Below are 25,186 nucleotides of genomic sequence, written 5' to 3'. Positions count from 1 at the left end.
TAAATATCAGGCTGATTAATGGATCGTGGAAAAATCGCGATCTATCAATCAACAATTTGCACGGCAAAGTGATCGGTTGTTTTCGTTAATCGCGAGTTTTTTACATGATTACACGGCCAAGGAGATTGACCGCGTAAGAAAGCGACTTTAGTTAGTCGCGCGCGTTATTTCTTTCGCGCATCTGACCCAATTTCTGCTCGTATGCACTGAACACGTGTGTGTGTGTGTGTGTGTGTGTGTGTGTGTGCAGTATATACGCACGCCGCAAGGGCCGCACGGCACGACGTGACATGACACGAGAGAGCCGCACGTATGACCTGGCTCCTCGGATGTGTAATCCGAGATGTATGACGTCCCCCACGCGTTGCCCAACCCAATCAGGGTATCTCGCAAATATAGAAAACGCAAACGTTTCACTATTTTCTGACTGGTTTTGCGAGAGACACGCTCGGGCTTCTCTCACTCTCATGCCCGACATGGCGAGAGCGGGAAAAGTTCGCTCTTACTCTTCGCGAAGGCGTTCCCCCGGGTGGACCCCGTCACGCATCTCTGACTTGATCTCGGACTTGCGAGTGTCCAGCCTGTCAGGCGACTGGGAGATTCACTTTCGTGGCGTACCGACCTGTAACACGAGACCTTTTTTCCAATGAAGTAATTGAACGAGATTCGAGTATGTGCAGCGAGAGGTAATGTAGCAGTTAGCAATAAAGGGATATTTGCGGTAAAATTTTAAACTTATAAGAAGATGGAGTTTGTAGTTGAGTAACGACGATATGTAATGTAAGGTTTTTTTAAATTCACTCGTACTAATTTTTTAAAATCGGTTTCTGGAAAGAAATCTTTCGCATTTTTAATAAACATTTAATAAAAATTTAGAAAAATTAAACCATATATGCTAATATACATATTAATATTATTTATCATGAATCTCTAAAACAGGTTCATCACATTCACATTATTTATTGAGTACTTAACGAGCCGCGTCTTATTAAAGATATATATATTTATTTAGTATATGAACCAAGTAAAAACTTGGCACTTTATCTAAATTAAGAGAAATCGACACGACACCAATAATTACATTTTCCCGGATATCGCGAGGACGCAATCGTCCATATCAAATGTTGTTATCACGGATGTGATCTGCCTGATAAAGATATTCGCTGATGGGAGACGGCGCATGGGTGAAAGTAAAGTAAATCGACGTTTTCAAAGGCACGAGAGCGTCATCGCGAAAGGCGTTGTTCGAGCGAGATTGGAAAGATCCTGCTCGAGGATGCCGGAGGGCGCTCCACTTCCTGGTTCGTTCGATCTTGAGCGGCCATCGTCTTGTTTTCCGACCGGTTACTTTTAGTCAGTCCAACTCGGACTTTCGCGAAAATCATGCGTTGTCAAATATGTTTCAATGGTCGACAAAAATGTTGGTTACATATCGTCACAGTAGCTCAGTTAATAATTACTTAATAATCGTTTGTCTCGTTGGGAGAACATCGAATTTTGCTCGTTTCCTCAAAATGTCTGGTAGAAGATACACGATAGACCGATATCTATTGCACTACCAGGTAATGACGGATCAGCCTGTCACATTCGCCATTTGACGGCGATCGAACGGCATTTTATACATTTTCACTGCGCCGTCGAAGCGTGCACTATCACTTCTAGTTGCCTATATGTAAGAGTAGAGAAATGTTAAACTAGTTTCCGCAATTTTTCCGGTGGCCGGGTATAAAGGAGAAATTCAATGTCGGCCGATGTGTCATTAAAGGTGGAACCGTCGCGTTGGTCTGATCTGCAAAATTGCTAGTGTAGACAAGGTGCCGGATAAAATAACGATTAAACGACGGAAGATAGCATAGCTTCGTAGCCAACCTCCGACGGCAACAGGTGAACTGCAGCGGAGATGGAACGACTGGTTTGTATAAACTGTTATACTAATTATAATAAATTTGTTAAATAAATGTAAAAGATTTCCTATTTTATTTAATGCTATTGTATTTAATGCTAATTAAACATGGTGTCTGATTCTTTTTACACGGTCTAATTATAGACAGGAATTTTAAGGAAACTTTATGTTTTAAAATGCTTTTAAATTTAATGATATATATTTCTATTTTTGTTCCGAGAGTTTTTGTTTTTATTGTACATATGTATATGCATTAAACCAATTATAATATGATAAAAAGTATTTTAAATTATTTATTAACAAAGAAATAGAACTTGCATATAAATATGATATTATTCTTTAAATGTATTTTTTTACATACTGATTATATTATAATAACAAATACTGAGAATTCTATTTTTGCACATAATTATAAAATACTTATATTAATTATATAATTAATAGATATTACAAAATATAAATGTAATGGTATCTTTTTACTAATGCAACAATAAAAAAAATATATATGTATATATAATTTATTTTTAATTGATATAATTATATATAAAATTGGCAATTGTATTTTATTAAATATATGAACACAAATGTTTAATTACAGATACTGCTTTGCTTGCTGTCACCAGCAATTTTCGCTCGGCCACAGAATCCTAATGACGAGCCATTTCTACCGATACATCCGATCTACCCTTACAGCCTTAAACTATTCAAGCGAGGCACCGAGGGAGAAGCAAACTCTCAATTAACATCGGAACTGTACGCGCCGAAAGTCGACGCCAAGGACACCTACAGCTCCAGCTACAGCAGCAATTACCAAAGGGCTTCTTCTTATCCCGACAATAATCCGTATCTCACAAACAGCACACCCTCATACGTCTATCCCTCGTACCACAACAGCGGCGAGGCCTATGTCTACGCTAACGTGCCGTATCCCGCCTATAATTCATATCTCGCCTCGTACGCGGTGAATCCGGCGTCGTATCCAGTGCCGTCGTATCCAAACTATTACTACCAGCCGCCCTATTACTACCCTCATTACTTCACTCACGCCCTGTTCCTGCCACCGCCGCCGCCGCCGCCGTTGCCGTCGTCGTCAGGGATCGACTATCGCGAGACATCGCAAGTTCCCGTTGCGGAGGGCGATAAGCAGGACGCGGATAAAAAGGGCGAGAGAGCGAACGTGGACGGGACGAGCCAAAACGCGCCTCAGTTCGTGGACGGCGGAAACTACATAGCTGGAAACTCGCGGGATCTCGACGTGCAATCCAGCACGTACAAATTGGCCAGTTTGTACAACCAACTCGCGGGAGTTCAAGTGAAAAATCTGCCGATTTCCTTGCCGAGGACGACGTATGGAGTCATCAACGTAGAGGGGCAGTCTGTAAGTACGGATTATCCGCTGTCCACTGCGTACGTAAGGGCTCAGCAGATTGAGCAGATGACTAGCCAGGCGTTGGCCGATCTACTGGCGCAGAACGCGCGACAGCAATCCTACGGTCATTCCTATGAGAATAGCAGGGACACCCTGAACTATGCCAACGATGGATCGTACGAGAACCAGGGTGCTTACAATCCAAACGCGCCGTCGTACATGACTCTTTCAGACGCGAGGAGCAAAACCGGCGGTGTCACCTACGTGATCGATTCCGTCGGAATCGCCAAAGTCAATGGGGAACAAACGAAGCAGCAGAGCGCGTCGTCTCAGAAAGCCCCGAGTAAGAATGCAAAGTACTCGAACGCTTACGCTCAAAAGCCGGCGTCGCGGAATCATTCTCAAGCAGCGTCGTACGTATCGCCCGAAAGTAACAATCATCGCGCTCGCGTGAGCAGCAGTCAATCGGCAGGTCAATCTGTCAAATACGGCAATTATGACGCGTCGCCGAGTTATGGCGGCACTTACAGTCAGTCCGACAACAAGCAGGAACAGAATTACGGGACGTATCAGAGTCAGCCGGGTTCTTATCAGAGTGAAGGTTTCGCTGTCGCTCCTCAGACACCTCGATTGCACAGTTATCAGTACTCCGCTTACGAGTCGGATCAGGTGCAGCCGCCGCAGCAAGATGAGACCAATACTAACAGCGGCATTTTTGGAACTAAACAATATAAAGGATAAAATACAGCAAACGCAATCAAACTGAAGAACTGGTGCTATTACACCTAAGATGTACTGTTTTTTTTCTTCTTGTTGTTGAATTGACGCGGCTTCTTTTAGTCCTAGCAAATTAAATAATTAATTGTATAGAGCATCTCGGATTAACACTGCTTTTATATTTATTATTGTACCAATTATTTACAAAAAGAGTTAAGTTAAGATTTTGCGATCAATTTTTTATATTATACGTTTTAATGTTAATTATTTTACCCTTAGTTAAATTCCAAAATTACAAATCAAAATATTAATTTATTATATATAAGACTATATAAAATAAATTTTCTTTATAATTTAAAATATAATGAAATTCATCTACCTTCATTTTTAATCCATTCTTTCGATTTGAGACGTATCCACAGATAAATAATAAATAATATGAGTAATAAAACATTCTTATGGAGTTAATGATTTTTAATCTATAGAGTTGTGAGTAAATGTCTGAATTGCTTAAAATTACAAGGTTTAAAATTCAAAATTGAATTGTAAATAAAAGTATTGTTGTAAAATATGACTATTTAAGTGCTTTTAAACAAAATATCTGGTATAAATAAAAATTATGTAAATAATTTGAAATAATATTAAATTTTTCTTAAAATATTGCAATTTTTCGTAACATCTTTGTCTATTCCAATTTTACTTAAAGCATAAATCCCATAATTAAAACTCCTTATAAATAAGTATTCTTCTGTATATTATAAAATTTTTATATTTATGTGTCGTGGGATGTTCTTTTGTATCTAATGAGAAAATTACGAGTTAATTATAACGATTTCTTTCTTTATATTGCAAAAAAGAAAATATACGAAATTCACGAAAACAAAGCTTCCTCTATGAGGAAGCAAAACACGCTTGTACATTTCATATATATACATTTTTACTCTCTAATTCACTAAGTTAAACAAAATCTGTTTTTAAATCAATATTATCCGTCTAACATTATTAATAGCTGCAAGTCAAAAAATAAAAACTTGACAACTTAACAGTCGCTAACGTTCCGAATGATTTATTTTAGCATCGATCGCTAAATGAAAGGCATGCTCATAGGTATGCACAAGATTGCTCCTTAATACGATTACACTTATATCATCTCTTCGATCCAGCTTGGTACTTTCTTTCTCTCATGTGAGCGGCAACTGTCGCTTTTATGTTACCGCGAAAACGCGAGAGATGTTAATCTTTTAAAATTTACGAGACGCGTGAAAAGAACGCGAAACCTGTACCTGTTTTGCAAAAACCTTTTAGCATTGCACAGCGAGTCTTTTTTAGAGCAAAAAGTCACATTGTCGCATTGGACCTGATCCGCTCTGATCCGACAATGAGGATTCTATTTAACTTTACGACCTATATACATATATTTTAAATACGCGTTTTAGTCACTAATATTATAATAAGCGATCCTTTATGCTGCCTTTGACGTTTGCACTCCTTTCTCTTCGGTGTAAGTACTGCGAACCGGTTTCCCTTTTGTGTTTATTTTTGTACTTTATACTTTCGTTCGATGAGCGACAACTTTCTGCTTCTTTTCTACCGTGTTCCTTTCAACGTAATTATATACACGTCATCACAAACTGCGATGTACGTGAAAATCTGGCGGATTAAGACGCGGAAATTTACACGGACGAGGCAATTTTGAAGGTTTACCATATCATTAAGATAATATGCTTTACGCGCTATATAATTAAAACACGTACAATAGAAAGCTCTTATTTCCTATTTCTATGTATCGGCATGTTGCGAACAATGATAATTTTTATGTTTGTTTTCTGAATATAGCGCATTTATTAGATACTTAGTATGAATGTTTAAAATTTATTTTAAACAATCTATATAACTTGCGTCTGATTTTGACATAGAATTATTTATGTAACTGCATATATATTATACAGTTTTATTTATGTGCACATTTTAATAGTACATATATCTTTTATATACGTGTATTCTGATTATTCAAGTATTTTTTATATACGCAATACTTAACATTAAATTTCTATTTGATTTTGGCACAACTTACCTAGATCGTCTAAAATCAATCAATTATCACTAAGTAAAGAGATAAATTTAAAACTACATAACAATATATTGTCCTCGCCGTTTTAGATGATTGTAGAAAGTTAATGTACGAAAGAAGCCGATGTAAATTACAGATGCACCGCGACGATGGACGATGTGACTGCTTTATCTTGAAATTCTATATGAGAATATGGGACGGCGCGCTGCCTTTTCTCTACCGGTGATGAATCTCCCGTCTCTAATTAATTCCACGCTCGCCAATTAATTTCGTTATGAGCTTTTCTGCGCGCCGTTGCTCCGCACGTCCTTTATTTAGCGCGGCGCTAATTGAACGTTTAAGATTTTTCGTCTTTTGTGCGGTATCGTTTTAACATATGGAATCACGGCCGCGGCGCTGGAAAACGGAAGAAATCCGGATCACGGCGAATGTCCGGTAAGATCTACCGGATGAGGCGTGCCGGCCGCGATGGAAAGCGGAAGTAAGGTCTCGTAACCGGTCTGCTTGAACCGGCACGTCGATGGACCGTGTGAATGAGATAAGAAACGTTCACTACTTCCTTTTAAGTTTCACGAAACTACGCCGCTCATATATGAGTACTCGGTCATCCATATATCTTTCTTTAGTTCATTCTCGTATCTTTCTTCCTGATGAGAATGTGTGAAAATATATCTGGAAGTGAAGGTCCAACTAATATTGTAAAATATTTCTTCGAACATGTTTAATTACATATCTAAAATTAGGGAACTAATGCAAATATCTTTTTCATCTTTTGTAACACCCGGTTGTATGTATATAGAATTAATAAATTTGACGGAATTGCATGTTTCATGCGGAATGCAATAAGTCTTGACGCCAATCTTGATGCGGATATCGTGGCAGATGAGTGAGAGCTGCGCTCGGCGCGCCGTTTTGCTTTATTTTGTTCATTTCACACGGCGCGCTCGTGCATACGCTGATGGTGTCTGGAATAAAATCAGATGGACCAAGCCTGTTACTTTCACGCGCGGCGACTCGATCTCGATCGATAATATACGGCGACCCGAAAGTTCGAAGCGCATAAGCGCCTCGCCTGTATAAACGGATAAACAAGGCTGCAGCTTTTGGCGACAGTGGTAGAAAGTCTCATATTCACACGCATGTGTAAGGACATTCATATTACTGTAACCGTTATTGTAAGCGTTATTTTCTCTTTATGTTTATGAGCCGTCACGCGTCATGCGAGCCGACAACCGAGCTATCTGCATTATTCCGATAAGATTCCGATCCAGAGAACGTTGTATCGAAAAAAAATTTATAGCACTCTGATTAATTTATGTAGAAAATGTGTTACTCTATATTTGGCACTCTTCTGCAATTGTGTACTACTTGCTCGGTTTCCCTGACTCCGACGAGTATTAGATTGCACGCGGTGCGATGATTATTTTTATTGCATTTTTTAAACGGTTTATATTTCCGGTTTATATTTCCGCATTTTCTCTTCTAAGTTAATAAATTACCGTCATAACATCGTAATAAATTGGGTACTAATCTTAAAATAAATTCAAGATTATAATACTAAATTTTGGCCATGCAAAACAACCGCAGAGTTATAAATACTTAGAGAATTATATACATATATTATAGTAATAATAGAAAAAATTGTTCGTAATTCTTTTTTGCATATCGGAGAGAGCTGCAGATTTTTTTTTATCCTTTATTTTACTTTCAGAGAAAAGTTTAAGCAATGATAAAAAAGAAAGTAGTTTTGATCGATTAATTTATTGCAGCGTCTTCGAGATAGATAAAAGAAAAAAAGAATTTATTAGGAAAGCATACTTTACTACTTAAGAATTTTTAATATCTGCCAATTTCCCAGCCTCACTTAATGAGAGAGAGAGATGCGCATGCAAATGACGATCGTTACTTGCGAATAATGATCGTATGCGAATGATAATATAATCGATCGAGTGAATTTCGAAAGCGGACATGCGACGGTCAATTCGAGCATAAACATAAAAAACTTAACGGATCGCGCTAATCGCGAACGGACAGCTATAATCGTAGGCGAATCCGGGTATGATCAAATTCGAGAAAGCGATCGGCCGGAAAGGTCGAATATTTGCATTTTTTGTTGTCACTTCGTCGTAAATATGAGAAACTGCGTTCCAATCGGTGCGGGGCGGCGCGTCGTCAATGTAACGAGTCTAGTTTACTTCCTCGTTTTTCTCCACCCTTTCGCACGCGTTTCGTCGGAGAGGCGCCGGCTTCGCGCGGTCCGAGAAAGTTTTCTGACTCGAGGTTGCAGGTAATTCGTCTCAAGTGCAGCGTCGTTTGACGCAATAGCGGGCGATCGGTATAAGGTTTGTAATCCACACCCATGACCACCGTAGAAAGTCCCGGTCCTACTCCCTCTCTTATTCAGCCTCTGCCTCATCATTATCTTCCGCTTTAGCAGGTGGAACACACCTGGGTGTGTATGTCCGAGGAAAGGGTCCGGGCCTCTTTGTGCTACTCGAACAGCGGAACGTTTCCACTTCTACATCAGGGAGAAAGAGAGAGCAACAAAGATATTGCGAGTCATTACGAGACCTCCTTTCCATCCTCGCGATCCTTTCCTTCCGTGACTCCCGACTGCATCGATCACCCATTCCCGTCAGGAATCTATGCAAGAAAAGCCGCTCTCCACCCCCTTCTCTTTCCGCTTCTTCGATCCGCGCGCGCGCGCGCGGAGCTCTTTTCCCCATTGTCTGCGACAGAATGGAGCGAGCGAGCGATGGCTTTTCTATTTAGGAATTTTGAGGAACACCTCGCCACGCGATCGTCGCGATAAGCGATAGTTCGCCCGGATGACTTGTCGGGTAACCGTTATCGCTCAAATTCGATCGGATGAACAGCAGGAATGGTGTTCTGATGTTCAATGCGATTTTTTGCATCATTTTAATACAATCTCGCGAGCTGTAGTCGAGAACACCTTCACCAATTACGTCGTTTAATACGAGAATGATTTATTGTTAGATCTAATCATGAAAATTAAGAGAAATATAAACTTGAACGTATCATCGATCTTACAGAATGAAGTACCAGATAGCAAATTCTACATGTGAGAGATTAGCATGATTAATTACTTACGCGTTGTACTTATTAATTTTGTAGAGATTTGTTTATCGAACGTACATATTTTGCAAACACATACTGGCTGCAATTTATAAATCATAAAGAATTTGGAACAGTGATTGTATTAAAATTATGTTACAAATAATATGAAATTTTACAAAAGTAAAAATTAGTATAACCAATAACTTATTACCAGCATAAGTTTCAATGAGTTATTGTAAAATACATATCAGATTTATATGAATACCGAAGATATATCGCCGCCTTTTGAATTAAACAATCAGATCGCATATGTCCAAATCTCACAACTCAATGTTGCATGCAACTATTAGACACGCAGTGGTGAGAATAATCCACTTTTCCACACAACTGCGTATGCCGTATGCCATTATATCGTTCAATAATCGGAAACCGCCACTTCCTATCAGATCACATCGATCATTCTCTCTATTGTTCGCAGAAGACACTGACGTTGGCGCTTGTTTCTCATTATGCAGAACTTGAATTAATAAACGGTAGATTGTATCAAGAATGTTGATGAATGTTACTTACTTGGATAATAACGAGCTCCAACAAATTTCTATCAAATATTAATTAAAATTCTTTCAAAAACAATATTTTATTATACTAAAATTTAGTTCGTAATATTAACTTTTAGCGAGCATATAATTTTCGTTAAACTTTTTACATATCAATCATCGAATCTATATAATATATCATTAAACAAAAACAAAATGAAAGAGTTATTGTAATTAAAAGATATGTTGGGGAACGATTGTAATCGTACGTAAAACTTTTTGTACATATTAACGCTATACAAAATAATTTTCGCATTTGCATATTTAATTCATATTCTATAGGGATGTGTGTAAATCAGTAAAGCTGTATCATTTGATCTGTTCCACTTATTTGCAAATTGTGGTCAGTGCGAGATCGATTGAAACGCACCGACTCGGCCAATTAGGAGTTTAATGAACCGAATAATTGGGCATGGTAATTAGCGCGATTTAACGGCTTCAAAAAATCTGGGGAGCAATTTACGTGAAGATTATGAGTGCCGATAGCGCTACTACCAGGCACTTAACGCACTTTATTCCGCGTCGAACGCAATCGGATACCACCGCGATCGCACGAACGACGTGCGTGGAAATGACGATAATGATTAAGTACGTGAAGCTTATTTCTGGTTTGATCACCTCAATGATATATCACGTTCCCAGGAGATTGCGTTTTAATAATCGACTTTTTCCCGCCTGTTAATCTCGTATATACTAACGTCACGGCATCTTCGACGCGTTTCTTTCTACGAAAAGATTAGTTTTCCGCCGTTTATCTGATGGATGCAAAATGAATCGTTACAAGCAAATTAACGTTTCCTTATAATCAATATTAATCACCCTTACATGAAATCATGATCTTCTTATTATACATGCATCTCGGCATATTCTTGAATATATGTATAGGATGTAAATGCAGTTAACGTCACTTAATTTCATTTTAATCATTATTTTTCTATCTAATTTGAATACCATATGATATAAAATTTGAGTATTAAAAATTAATATTCTGCTCAAAACTCTAGTCACATTTCCATTTTTATAAAGTCCACTTTAAATAATCTATTTTAATTCACTTCAGATTTCGAGATAGGGTTTTATTTCTAATTTTATATACCGTATATTTTAATGCAAACACATTTACGTATTTTAATATTATATTATTATTTTTTTATTTTAATTTATTTCATATTGTATTTTATATAATTCAATTTTTCAAATTCCTTTGTATTACGCGACACATAAAATTATGCATAAAATTATATTTTAAATTTTGTCAGATACCAACAGATCTATAATGAACTTGACATAATATTTTATTAAAAAGTAACAATTACTGACATTATTTCTGAAGCAATTATTTCTGAAAATAATTACAAAAGTTTAAAAATAATTATTGTGAGATGTAAATAACTTAGGAACGTAGCGTTTTCGAGGCACGTGTTAGTCTTTCTCTGAAATGAGATCCAGTCGTATATTCTCAAAAAAATTGAGGAAGTAATTTAAGGAATATCTTCACTTTTACTCGTGTCATGATGGTATTCTATATTCCACCACCTATATGGACCACCGACACGGATTATCACACACGCTTTAATCAAGAAGTGAAGTGTAGCTCGACAGGAGATACATCTGGTAGGGATAAAGGCTATATAAGAGAACGCACGTCTGATTCGGTTTTATAGTAGAGCTAAGTCCTTTGTGTCGCGTCTGTATTTTTTTTTATAATATATATATATTTGCAACATGGTAAGTATCCCCCCGTTGTATAGATGTTTCCACTTCAATATTTTAGTGAGATAATACCGCACATTATATAACTGCCACGGAAAAGAAATCCATAACGTCGCTAACAAAGAGGAGAGAAGAGAGTTTTGTAACAGAGTTTCATATTGATTTCCATAAAAGGATATCACAAATAAAATTATCGTGTGGAGAATTTTCTTCTAGAGACATATATAAAACAAATTTTATACGAAAACTATTCCTTGTACAACAAAATAAAAAAATGTTTTGTCGTCAGTAATACGTCCTATTAAATTGAAAAATAGCTGGAGTAATATTTCAAAGTTCCGTTATAAATTTTTAAAAGCGCGTAGCTTTTCCTGGTACATGACACACTGTAATGTATATGCCTGAAAATTCGTTTAGAGATAAAAAAAAGATAGAGAGAGAAATGTACATGCATGCATGTGACGATACACGTGTACGAGGGAGGGAGCGGCCCGCCCGCCGGTGTGGCGGGATAACACAATCTATATAAGAGTGGTCCATGCCGGATGTTTGACCCAGAACTTCACGTGCAGTGAAAGTGTGCCCGGTGCAAATACGTTTTTGCCGGAAACGATAATGGTGAACACACAATATAATAATTAACCGCTAAAGCGCCTAATCGCTAATCGCTTCGTAGGCCGATTATTATTACGCATTGTTTATTAGGGATTATTAATTTGTTCCTCTTACATTTCTTTGTACGTCTACGAATTGATCGCATTAAACTTTTATAAATCATCGTAGTTGCACGATGAACTCGACAAGAAGATTTCTTAAGCAGTTAATTTTGCGATTTTTCTTGAATCATATTTCTTGAAATTTATTGAGTTCAACTTTCAACACAATTTAATATTATTAATGTTTTTTCTAAATACACGTTTAAATATAATGATATATTTCTCTTCTAATATGCGTCAAGAAAGCAATTAACATTTTTACTTACACGACACATGCCAATCAAGCTACTTGTATTTCATGCGAAAGTCATTAGTCAATTTTATACTTAGAAACTTATAGATTATTGCAGGTTTATGCACAATTGGATGACGAATTAAAAAGAAAAAAGAAAATGAAAGGATAGAATATAGAGAATAGATGACTGACAGTATAATTTTAACTTTCTCTTTCGATTACAGAAAATCTATTTAATATTGGGTCTGCTGGTAACAGCGGCGTATGCCGAGAAGAAAATTAATTTAGAAGATATAGAGAGAGATAATCTGAGGGCGGAGGGTAAGCCTGAGAGCATCCGGACTGATGAGACGAAATATACCGCCAAGCCCAATCAGCAACAGCAGTATCAAATACCAAGCCAATATAATACTTTGAGTCATTCCGAACTGTACATCCCACCTCAGCGACTTCAGGATATAAAATATAGCGTAAGATATTAATTAAATGTTGCAGTACGGAACTTTAAGAGCTTTTACTTCCTTTTAGTCACGTTCCTAGAACCGATATAAAAATTTTTATAGCAGATAAATTTTATAATATATATGCTATCATACAGTATATGCGTGTGCACACACACACATATTGTAGAAAATAATATTAAAAAAAGAAAATTAATAGTTATATCTGTAAAATACCAATATGTAATTCTATCGACTATATAAAATAACGCTTCGTTTATTAACTCTTTTGTCTTCTTCGTTTTGTTATCATTAGGAGGTACCACCTGAAGAATACAGTCAACCTAATCAATACTCTGTACACGAAGCACAATATAAACAGCCGAGCCAAATTCTGCCACAGCAAAATATTCCGCCGGCACAATATTACGGCGGATATCAACAACAAGTAGAAATAGCAGCCAAAGGCATTGCTCCTATCGCCTTCGAATCTCAAAAATTAAACTACCAACCGGAAATACCAGTGGGCAACTACATTCAAAGTGTTCAACAGAAAGCAGTCACGGAAAAATACACGAAAGCTGTCAATAAAGGTAAAGAACACGAACATAAAAGTGCTTCTAATATTTCTCTATTCTTTAAATTTATATTCAAGAACTTTTTTGAATAATAATATTCATATGAGCATATTTTAATTACATTACAAAATTATAAATTAACAATAAAATAAAAATGCTGTAACGATATTTAAATATTTAGAAAAATATAATAAGTGTTTATATAGAAGTCTATTGTATGAGTCAAGAAAGAAGAAAGGAAGATAAAATTACTTAATATTGTAGAAATAAAATATTTGCTTCAATAATTATTGAAAAAAGAATTAAAAAATGAATTATGTGTTTTTACTTTGCAGAACCTCTTTACATCGACGTTCCGGTGACACAATTACTTCCTTATTATCCTTATTATCCCTTGGATAGTAATCCTTTTGTGGGTTTAAAAGGTGCCGGATTGGCGCAACCTCCGTTACAGTTAGCCAGCAACGCGGCTCAACAAATTTCCATACCCATATATGCCTCCGTGTACAATCAGAAACAATTGATCCCTCCCTTACAACCACCTTACTCTACTGCCGGGCCGGTGACGTTCACGACCAAGGTAAGAGAGTTTAATTTCCGCGAATGTAACTTTCTTAAGTGAATTGCATTTTTGTGCAAATGATTATTGTAGCAATAATGTCGCAATATCGTGATTAAGAGTGAAACGCTAAACTTTCTTCCTGCATAGTAAACAGACTCACAGTGAATATTTTAGCATCGATTTAAACTGGTCGCACGATCGGAGCTGTCTTTTCTGTTTCACTCGTCAGATCGTGAATATTTTAGGCACCGAAAGGATCGACTCACGCAGTCCCAAGTATACCGAAAAAGAAGCTCAGCTCGTCCATCCCGACGACACCCTTGTACGCGCAACCCCAGCAGTCGCCGGCTCAAGGAAAGACCCTGTTGCACACGCAAGCTTACATCACGCCTTCGCAGCCGCAATATGTGCAGCAATTAGTTTACACACAGCCTGGCATAGTATACAGCGATCCCGCTGCCGCTTACAGCGATTTTTACGCTCGTCTACCAGCCTACATTCAGGATAACTACCTTCGCGGACAGTTGAATCAATATCAGACGCAGCAACAGTTGTACTTTGCACCGACAATCGGCCACGAGGCACCGAAGGAAGTCCTGCAGGAGCAGATCAGCCAGGACCAGCTGCAGAACTATATCAAGGTTAGTAGATGTAATAGATTCCAGTGTCATAACTGATATTTCACTCAGCGTGATTTATAGCTTGCGTGACTATACGTTACATTTATCAGAAATCGGTGTTTTGTAATGGAAATGACAGTTTTACATAACTGTCGCTTTGCCCGCCGGAGTTATAATTAGATATTTAAATTAGCATCGTTAACGGGATGTCATTGCTATCTAATTAGCATAGTTTAATTACCTCTGTCACCGCGCTACTACATGCCGTCTACGATATTTGTTTTCCATTAGCACTTTTACTTTAATGCAGTAAAGAAACGTGTGATATTTTCTATAAAATAATGTAGTATATTTTTTATGAAAATAATTTTAATGTATTAATTGCAGTATATTTTTTTATTAAAAAAATAATAAATCACATCCTGACTTAAAATATAGAATTTTTTTGTTTCTTTATTGTAAATATATGTATATTTGCAATATCCTGCAGGATCACTTGCTCAGAGCTCTCTTTTAATCATCGTCTCATTTCACGCAACACAGAAACTATAACTTTGTTCAATGTGTTCTCGAACAGGTGCCTGACGAGCCCAAAACTCATTTCGTACCGCCTCAGTTTCCCTCGCATGACTTCAAAGCCGGTAGTACACAACTGGAACCTATTCGGGGCTCCTTCGAAGACGAGCAGGCCTTATTGCAAGTGCAAGATCACTCCTTGCCCTCGGAGCCGAGGTCGTTACTTGACACGTACATTCCAAGCAAAGTCATTGCTGCACAGGACATAGCCAGGTATGATAGAGTGAGTAATAAAAATGCCAGAGTGCTTCTTATTACTGTAATTACCTGCCATAACTATATTGTTATAGATACAGAGAAAGACCAATAAAGCTGGAAGGGGGCTTTCTCCCGTCGAAAGTGAACTTCGCTCTTAAAAAGCGCAAGTCCGAGTGAATCGCCGTAAGTGGCATGACGATTGACGAATGTCATATACACAAGGGTCAGTACAGTTTGAAAACTTAATTACTAGCGATCACGTACGACGACCGAGGCGTATCAGGACGGACATCGAAGATGTGTCGTTTGAACAGAGGTCGGCGGCGTCATCGCATCTAGTCTTTCATCGAAGATCATGCAAAAGCCTTTTTATACTGTTCTCTTTTACGTTTGTAAAGACGCGTTCAGTAAACGACAAATACTTTGTTTACGATTTTTCAATAAAATTTAAAATAAAAAACACAACTGGTGATATCTTTCCTCCAACTTGTAAAATAAGATACAGAATGTAGAATTTGTTAATTATGCATATATTCTATTAACTTTAATAATTATGATATAATTTTACATAAAAGTATTTTTTTTTGTTTAGAAGTAACTATTTCTTACATATTATAAAATGTTTCTTACGCATGCATATAACGGCAACTAAAAATTCGTGTAAAATAAATTTTAAATATTTTTTTGTCAAATATTTACTTGTGAGTAACATTCTTTCTAACAACCAAATTAAAATATTTTTTTATATTTAATTCTTATATTTAGTATTCTTGTTATTCTTATACCTAATACTTATATATTTAATTTATTGTTTACACTGTGTTACATATTTAATAATCAAACAGTTAAATTCATTAACATCATAAAAATATTTTTTTTAATGCATTATTTTTTAAATTTAATATCTTCTTTATTGTATATTATAATTTGAAGAAGAAACTATAATATATTATAATTTCTCTTCCAAATATTATTTCAATTTTGTAACAAACTGGATTGAGATTTTAACACAAATTTGGATTTTAAAACTATCAAACAAATATGTGAGAATGTAAAATATTTACAAAGTTTTTAATGATGACACGTAACGTCTCAAAGAATATTAGAATATTTTCGATATTAGGAAAATTAATTCATTGAGCAATCAAATTGCGTTATAGAAGATATTTATCGCCTGCCATTAGTTGATGGTAAAGCCAGACACTTAACTTTTTTCTACGGTTACAAAAGGGATAATTATATGTTACCTATTACACGACATTATATTAGTCAAGACGTATGATTTGCGATGTGATTTTTATTGATTGCCCTATCGAGTACGCGCACACGACAAAATTATTTATCGGTCATTAGCATATCTAATAAACTCGCACGAGATTAGTTCTGACAGTTAATGACAGTATTTATGATAGTTTACGATGTACATTTAGATCGACTGAGTTGATATTAAAAAGTAGAGCACTAATAAAGATACTTTTAATTTTAAGAAACATACGAATACAAGTATTTATGTGAGCGCGATATATCAACGGAGAGAATATTCACACGAGAAAGCTGATGCTATACGGAGATGAGCCCAACGGTGTAGGCGCGCAAAATTAATCGCTTGAAATTAATTCTGGCTATTATTTTGTTATTAATGTCATCGTGCACGCTTTCTTTTTCCGTAAATGTATAATTTACCAGAATCTTCCGTTGATATACTCTACTCTTAATTATTCGAACAACTTGAAGAATTAAAGAAACAGAGAGTTACATATCCGGGAGAAGTATTTATCGCGATAAAAATTATTTTACACGATAAGTTTATAGATTAAACACTATAATATATAATATTTAATAAAAATGTTTTATTAATTCTTATTTAAATAATGTTTATCAATATGCGCACTCTTTGCTTTAATTACTGTTTTACAAATTGTTTGCATTTGTTGAACTAATTTCATCATTGTTTCCGTTGATATTTTGTTCAATGCTTTTTGTAATATTTCTTCCATATGAGAATAATTATTCTCTTTATTTATAGGAAACATAAATTTTAATAAATAAAATAATAATGTGTAATATCGACTATAATTGGAGATAGTTCGATGAACGTTGTTTCAATAATTTAAATTTTGTAGATATGTGTATAATTACAACTAATATATTACAAAAACAGCGTCAATTATTCTAATAAAGTATTATCTGTGTTAGAACACATGGAACATTTACTAAGATTTTAAAATCGGAGTAAAGGATAAAATATCTATCATTCGAATAATTATGAGCGGTAGTGTAATAAAAATGGAAGCAACATGCCTATGCGTTTCGTACATCACGCCTTCAGACTCATCATGATATATTCTTGTGAACGACACGTGATAAATAAATTTTTCAGAATTGCTAAAATCAATCTCACGTTGCGAATTCCAGATTCGCGATTCGTTATAGCAAACGATCCACAACATTTCGTTCTCCGATACCCTTCATTCTGGACAAAAACTCTCCCTGTTAATCCGATTTATAGCGCGATACGTGCACGTTTATTTGCGTAATGCAAAATAAATAAAGAACTTTCCTTGATCGGTGCGCCGATTTGTCAGACATCGTTACGCTACTGGCAGATGTCTTCCCGTATCGAACGCGAATAGCATTCGTCTCGCTGTGGTGAAACTATAATGACGGTGTCCTTCTCACACCAGGAGCGAGGGCATATAAGGTGGGATGTTCTGGCCTCAGCTTCATCAGTACCAAACACACACACGGCAAGTCCGCCAAGCTAGCAGGTTTAAGGTCGGCCCGTCATGAGTTTCACTAGGATCTACGTGAGTACTTGAATCAAACTTTGCGTATTAACGCCCTGTAGAACCTTATCTTTCCTCAAATCCCTCTTCCGTTTTATTAAACGATGACATAATTAATATTTATTATGTTATAACGTACTACATTCTAATTGTGTTACAAACTGTCAGAAATTATATTTAACAGAGACATTGATCACATACTGTCTGTGATTCTTGTTATAAAATTTATAAAGTCGTCAAATCAAAATTTATTTTTTGTGTTTTGTTTTTATTAATGTTACATTTTTTGACAGAAAGAAATGTACTATATTCTCTTGAATTTTAATAATATTTCGCTATGTAAAAAATATATTAAGAGAATAATACATTTTTTCTCCGTACTCTTTTGTCATATTTATATATAATTTCTTGTTTATTTCTTTATTTTTATATAATAAGACTATTGAATTAAAAATAATTAAAAAAGATAACAATTTTCGCACTACGTGATATTAACATTCTATAATAATCCTAAAATAACACTCCTTTATAATTGTAATAATAATAATGAAACTGCAGTAATTGCGATAAACGTTATTGACGTAGTTACACATAATCGCGAAGTTAACAACCGCGTGTTGACATCAGTACGAATAATATGTTATTGACAGAAATTGATCGCGCGTGGAATTTCGTGGCTGCAGCTGTTCAACCTAAATTTAATAATCCCTCCGGATGAAGTTTTAACGCCGAAAATCCATGTGGGAAATATTTTAACGGAAACACACGTCACTCGTGCGCCATTTTTCGCAACAGTTCCAAAAAATCTTTTTTTTCTTCTCTCGATCGAATGAACGCTTCCTGGACTCGACCGGACGTAATTGCCGGTGAAAGTTCCGCGTATTTTTCCAATCGCGGTCCATACGTGAAGAGGCGGTGATAAAGTGGCCGCGGCAGATGCTCTTGAGCAAGCCAGTGAAAGTCCGCGAGAAGGATAAGCCACGCATCTCATCTCGCGATTCGCCGTCGAAGGGAGTCCCGAACGCACTTTTCGACATTGGGTAACACCGCGGTTTCGCACGGGCGCGACGTAACACGGACGTCCGATGAGATCCGCGTGAAATTTGACGTCTCGAATCCTCAATTGCGCGATACGCCGCTCACGTTTTTACATCCCCGTCGCCGCCAATTTCGAGTTGATTGACGAGCTGACGAATGGCCACGGTCGGTCACTTCGACACGCGTTGTATGCACATCTATTTTCATCACGTGTCGCATACTGAATATTTATTGGACCATTAATGCCAAAATTGTAATTTGGGAGCAGTCGGCATGGTTGCTTCAGGAAAACGGGAATAAAAAAATCTGATTGATTTATAAATATATACCGCTATTTTTTTAAAGATAGACAATTATATATATGTTTCTAAAAGATTTTAGTAATTACACAAAAAGTGTTAAATATTATATAAATTATTTATATTTTATTTGCAGTATTTTAATTGTACATTTAGTTAATTTTCACTTTACCGTTCTTTATTTCTATATACTTTTCACATTTTTGTATTAATTTTTTTATTTCTCTCATACCAAGTCACTTTCGCGCATCTTTATAAAATAGGAATAACTTTAGCCTATTTTCATGATTCTTTTGTTGTTCTAACTTTAATGAATATTTTAATATAAATGCTTAAATAATGTAATATATAGTATAACCAATTTTTAAAGTTATCAGTAAATTCTTATCGGTACGATTTATAACCGTTTAAACTTTTATTACTCAACTGGAAAGCAATATTTTCATTCGTCGTTACCTATAGATTGCGATGTTGATGTTTAAAGAAAGCGGTGAAAATTGCAAGTACGCAACGAATAAAACCCGTTTTAACGCTGTTGACCGACACACTTGACTCTGACCCTACAAGAATGTCTCTCCATATCTTCAGCTCCACTTCCCTCCTAGATCGCAATTATACGCTCGTTATTTTCGTAATTACATATATAAACAGCTTATCGTTCCGAAGATATCTTCGTATAGAACATGAACATTATATCTAATTAATACATCCTTTTGGAAATATATCTTATAATAGAGGAAACTTAATCCGGTATAACTTAACCGGCGTATTTCTTCGGGACGATCGTACATACTCGTCGAACAGGGAAGGGAAGTGAAAGTGAGATCGCCATCGCCGCAGATCGATGACCAACACATTGTTACATCGCATCTGGCGCGATTTCTTTACACGTGCCCCTGACTTTCAGATCGTCGCATTCCTGCTGATACACGCGCTCTGCAATGCGGCGACTACCGAAAGCAGAGAGATCAAGGTAAACGACTCGGACAGCGTTGAACGTCCCATCGCCGATGATGCTGCCGATGCTCCAGATGCTGCCGAGGGGGGGAGAGAAGAGGAGAAGGAGCAGCAGGAGAACGTCGAAGAGATCCTACCGATCCTACCTCCGATAATACTTCTGGATTTTGATAACGGCACGATCGAAAGTAATACGACCGACGAGAAGTCGAAGCGCACCGTGAATAACGGGCTCGGTTACGGCTTCGACCGGAATTCCGTGCCTATCCCGCGAAAGTACAATTATTACTTTCCCGCGGGTAAGACGGGAACCACCGTGAGCATAGAGGAATCCATCAGCCCGTTTCTTCCGAGGACCATAATAGAGAAAGTACCGCCGATCGATCAAAAATCGATTTCCGACTCGTTCGCGGATTTTGGACATCAGAGAACCCGCGGTTCGGCAAGATCGAGCTACCAATTTTACAATCCCGCAACGAAGTCGTCGCCGGTATTCGGGCTGCGAACAAAGTTGACAAAGACATCTGATTCCGAGCCTTACCAAGGATTCACGCCGATTGCGCGACCCTCCGTCGACGCGTACTCGAACGTGGACTATCAAGAGGGTGCGTACGCGTCCACAACGCCGCAATCTTTGGCCTTTGGCCCCGAGGAAGCAGTAACGTCGCCGGGTTACGCCACTCCGAGTCCGCAGAGTTACACAGCTTCCAGTTCAAGTCGATATACCTACGTCACTCCAAGTCCGTCGTACGTCCAAAGATATGTGGGACAGAGTTCTCAGCGCGCGATAAACGTGCAGGGTTACCCCAGACCGAAACAAAGCGCAGCGAAACCCCCGACGTCGAGTCCCCTCGAAGCCGCTACTCTCTTGGAACAACTGAATTCTCACAATTACGCTCGACCAGGCTCGAACGCGGCGGAATCCTCGACTCCCAGACCCGACGACGTGTCCGGCTACCAGGAGAACGCTGGACCGTTCCCCGATCTGCCTCGGTACACGGTGGAAAACGGTGTCAGATACGAGAACAAGATATTTTGGAAGTATCCAGACGGTAGAGTGTCCGACGTACCGCCCATGACGTACGAGACTTACTCCGACTACCCGTCGTTGGCCGCGTTACAGGCCGCCAAAACCCAGGACGCATCTTCGCAGATCTACGAATCCGCCTCCACGGAGAGCAGCGTGATGTCGCAGGGCCCGGTGCAATTCCCAATGGCGCCAGAACCCATCGGTCCGCGAACTCCGTTCATCTCGATGAATACCCTGTCCCGCCTGCAGCAACAGCAGCAAACTTTTCGGCTGGGCTATCAGAACTACATCGGTCAGAAGCAGGCAGTTTCACAGCAGGCCAAAGCCGGCAGCGGAGTCTCGCCCACGTACTCGGTCTCTTCAGCAATCTCGTCGCCATTAAGGGACTCTCTCAAGTCAACCGGAAAATATCAGAAGAATCGGTACGAAACGTTGAGACGACCGACCTCGAAATACATGGTGAACAGTCCAAATCCGGAATACATTGACAACATTGAGAAGAATGCGAGACTCACCAGACTCTACGCTCAATCAGGTAAACTAAACACTTTATGCTTTATAAAAATACATACCGTTATCGCATGACACGCTACTTGAGAATTGTATTTCCAGCTGGCGGCAGCTCGGCGAAAAAGATTAACGCGGCAGGAGGCAAGAATCTGGATGGCTACTCGAATCTGCAGTATTCAGACCTGCTAAACTACAATCCGTCTATCTCGCAATATATCAAGAATCCCGCATCAATCCTCAACGTGCAGCCGACCTTCGTGCAAGCCGGGAGCTCCCTGATACCGGTGATCATTCTAAGAGTGGACGGAGTGCCGCCCATACAACCCAAAGCCTCGCCGAACGTGAACTTGAAAGCCCTGCTGCAGCAATATCTCGTTCAATACGCCAAAAGTATCGAGGAGTTGACGCGACAGACCAATTACGATCTCGGCGACGATCAAGCCCCGAAGGATCAAAATTCATTCTCCACGAGCCCCCTGCACGAACTGGCGCGATTGGCATCAAACAGTGGCGTTCGAGACCTGATCGGCAATCCTACGGAATCCTACATCGGCAAATCGAGTTACGAGGCGAGCAATCTGGATGTCGAAAGAGATCTCTCGGGCGGAAAATATGGCGAGCGCACAGCGGCCCGACCGAAAGTGAAGAGCGTGCAGATCATAGAGGATCCGAGGCTCGCGAATCATAGGCCTTAGAACGAAATCACGTGTAAACAATGGAAAGCCGCGGAGATATGGAGATATCCCTTGACTTTTGTGTTCTGTCGAGAAATATAATCGAAATATATTCAGATGTACTATAATATGCATTCAGATCGATATATTTATATTTCAAGATATACTATTAAAAGATTAAAAAATTCGGGAATTAATAATCTTGTTGATTGATAAAAACGAAACCTTGTAAGATAAAACGCACATTTCCATTTGCGTTTAATGGATATTTGTGTTAATATAAAATGTTGCGCATTGTTAGATAAGAAACCGATAATACAACAGAACACGAAAGTTAAGTCGAAACGATTGATCAATATGGCATTAGCTACCAATGACGATATCAAACTCGGAATACGAAAGTTTCTGTACGGAAAGATATTTTTTTCTTTTACATTATTCCCTATCTTTAAGTATTAATTGCAATGTACATTATTTGGCACATAACTATTTCAAAGAATGAAGCGCTTCGTGCCATGAACCGACATCAATGAGATAATAATAGTAATCGGGCGTTAGCGATACGGTAGTATTTATAATGTGGGAATTGTGCAATATATTATAATGCATACAAAACGTACCTGTGTGCGCTACTGATTTACTGAGAACACGCGAAAGTTTTTTTTAGTGTTAATAAATTCTTTCGTCGTTCTCGGAAAAGCAGTAGTAAGCAAAGCACATTTGTTGCTCTGCGAATGTACCTATGAAAAATCAGCCAAATCTCCACACTTCAGAAAGGTACCTTATAAATCATAGTACTTAAGTCCTTTTAATCAATTTAATGTAACTACTTATATGCTGCATTAATATAAGCTAATGAAATAAGAAATTTTTTATACAAATTAGGCTTGTATTATTTTGTGTCTCAAATTTTTATGTAAATCAGTTATTTTTCTCAAAAATATAAATATTTTTATTTTTTACTTTTTATCGATGAAAACTTTTGGCAGTTGTATTTTGTTTATTGTTTTCCCTAAAAATTGATTACTCTGTAAAATTTTGTGGTATATACTTTACTAATACAAGCATTTCTTTTAAATGTATGATAATATGTTTATTTTTAAATAAATATAGATGCATGTAAAAGTTATTCAAAAGTAGAAAGCTATATAGTAGTGGTTATAAATACTATATATTTATACATAAAACATAATAAAATTAACCGCTAAAACATAGTTTTCTACTTTGAACTATATTTTTGGTTTTTAATGCTCTTTGATTCAACTTTCTCACGCAAAATTTTGAAACGTGATTTTTTAAAATAAAATTTCTAGAACATGACTTGAATAAAAACTTATCAATACCTTCTTTATTAAAAATTTTATAGTACATGTGTTATTAAATTAATTTGATTTCAATTAAAGTACTGTTCAATTTTCGCCCAGTTGGGGTTGAGTCATTAAGATGAAGAAATTACAAAGAAAAATTAATGACAAGAAAATTAAATTCTCTTTAATTAAAAATATGCTATGTTAAAAATAAAAAAAAAACTTGGATAAATTACCTCAAACATTATTACTAGGAAAGATCATTTCCGAATTGATTAGAGAAGCCGCAGTTTAAAAGGCACTTCCAGGATATCCTGTATAGCATATTACATGGACAAGGTAGGTATCATCTGGTTACGGAAAAAAGCCGGTAAATGCATGTTAGACTGTGAAACTTACTTGTTATTTTTTCCTAATAATCATACCACATATATGTGCAGTTATATGTACAAGTAAAGTAAAAGTTTTTGCCTTAACAGAAATTGTTATCGATCCACGCATACCGAGCGGCTAACGAGCTCTGTTACTCATCTACTCGATACGGACCGATAAGGCGATCATTCGCGAATGCCGATGTGCGTAAGAAAAGTACAATAATCCTAAATTATTAATATAAGAGATTAATATAACTACCGCGACGCGCGGGCGTGTCTAGAGATACGCATCGATGTCGACCGATGCTGTTGAACCGCAATTAACGCTAATTGTCTGGCAGGCGCGTAAGAAAAAAGATCTTAAGCTCGCTCCAGCTATTGTTAATTCCACGTTTTCACAACGGACAGGCTCCGATATCTGCGTTGCATCTACGGCAATTTGCGGCACGGCAATTAGGCGCGAGGCATGAAACTGCTGCTGAACGCTGAACGCACGGGCACGAGGCACGAGCGACTCCGCACGCAGGGAGGAGATCGGCTCGTGTTCATTACACACGGACGTGCACCTTCGTTTCCACGGCGCGCGTCGGGAGGAGTATAGGCGCATCGGGCATAATGCGTGTGTTCTAGAGCGCATAAAACTACGACGGAAAAAGTACTGACGAGAGAATACTCGGGCTCGATCCAGTCAATCGGAAACGATGAGAACCGGAACCTGCAAAGCGCCGGAAGTGGTGTACGCTTGAATCGAAGCGATTCCCAATGTTAGACGAAACAATGCTATTCAAGGGAGAAATCCTCGGATCTCTCTTATTTATTTGTTTACGACCGAAGCCAAT

The 25,186-nt window shown here is 37.6% G+C and overlaps 3 protein-coding genes across 4 annotated transcripts; all 3 read left to right on the top strand.

The window, feature by feature from the left end:
- Nucleotides 1-1,514: 1,514 nt before the first annotated feature.
- Nucleotides 1,515-4,185, top strand: LOC143902188 (uncharacterized). Its single transcript, XM_077414878.1, has 2 exons — nt 1,515-1,562; nt 2,502-4,185. Exons 1-2 carry the CDS (start codon nt 1,515-1,517, stop codon nt 4,011-4,013), a joined length of 1,560 nt encoding a protein of 519 aa, XP_077271004.1. The 3' UTR covers nt 4,014-4,185.
- Nucleotides 4,186-11,413: 7,228 nt separating this feature from the next.
- LOC143902191 (uncharacterized) lies at nt 11,414-15,823 on the top strand. 2 transcript variants are annotated; one of them, XM_077414880.1, is made up of 7 exons: nt 11,414-11,462; nt 12,623-12,868; nt 13,155-13,431; nt 13,752-13,996; nt 14,224-14,619; nt 15,176-15,387; nt 15,465-15,822. In XM_077414880.1, the coding sequence occupies exons 1-7, from the start codon at nt 11,460-11,462 to the stop codon at nt 15,547-15,549; spliced, it is 1,464 nt and encodes a 487-aa protein (XP_077271006.1). In that variant the 5' UTR covers nt 11,414-11,459; the 3' UTR covers nt 15,550-15,822. The 2 variants fall into 2 exon arrangements, with proteins under 2 accessions (XP_077271006.1, XP_077271007.1); XM_077414881.1 differs by lacking the exon at nt 11,414-11,462 and adding an exon at nt 11,960-12,065 and having other exon boundaries at nt 15,465-15,823.
- Nucleotides 15,824-18,032: 2,209 nt separating this feature from the next.
- On the top strand, nt 18,033-23,590 carry LOC143902183 (uncharacterized). Its single transcript, XM_077414873.1, is given in 5 exon segments — nt 18,033-18,110; nt 18,113-18,154; nt 18,156-18,179; nt 20,403-22,017; nt 22,095-23,590. Coding segments are annotated over 5 exon segments (2,352 nt in total). The 3' UTR covers nt 22,688-23,590.
- Nucleotides 23,591-25,186: the final 1,596 nt, after the last annotated feature.

The sequence above is a fragment of the Temnothorax americanus genome, unplaced genomic scaffold, assembly GCF_048541705.1.
Source record: "Temnothorax americanus isolate GAGA-0224 unplaced genomic scaffold, ASM4854170v1 Scaffold39, whole genome shotgun sequence".
Taxonomy (NCBI): Eukaryota; Metazoa; Arthropoda; class Insecta; order Hymenoptera; family Formicidae; genus Temnothorax; species Temnothorax americanus.
The sequence above is the reverse complement of the archived record's forward strand: the minus strand, read 5'-3'. Positions and strand labels throughout refer to the sequence as shown.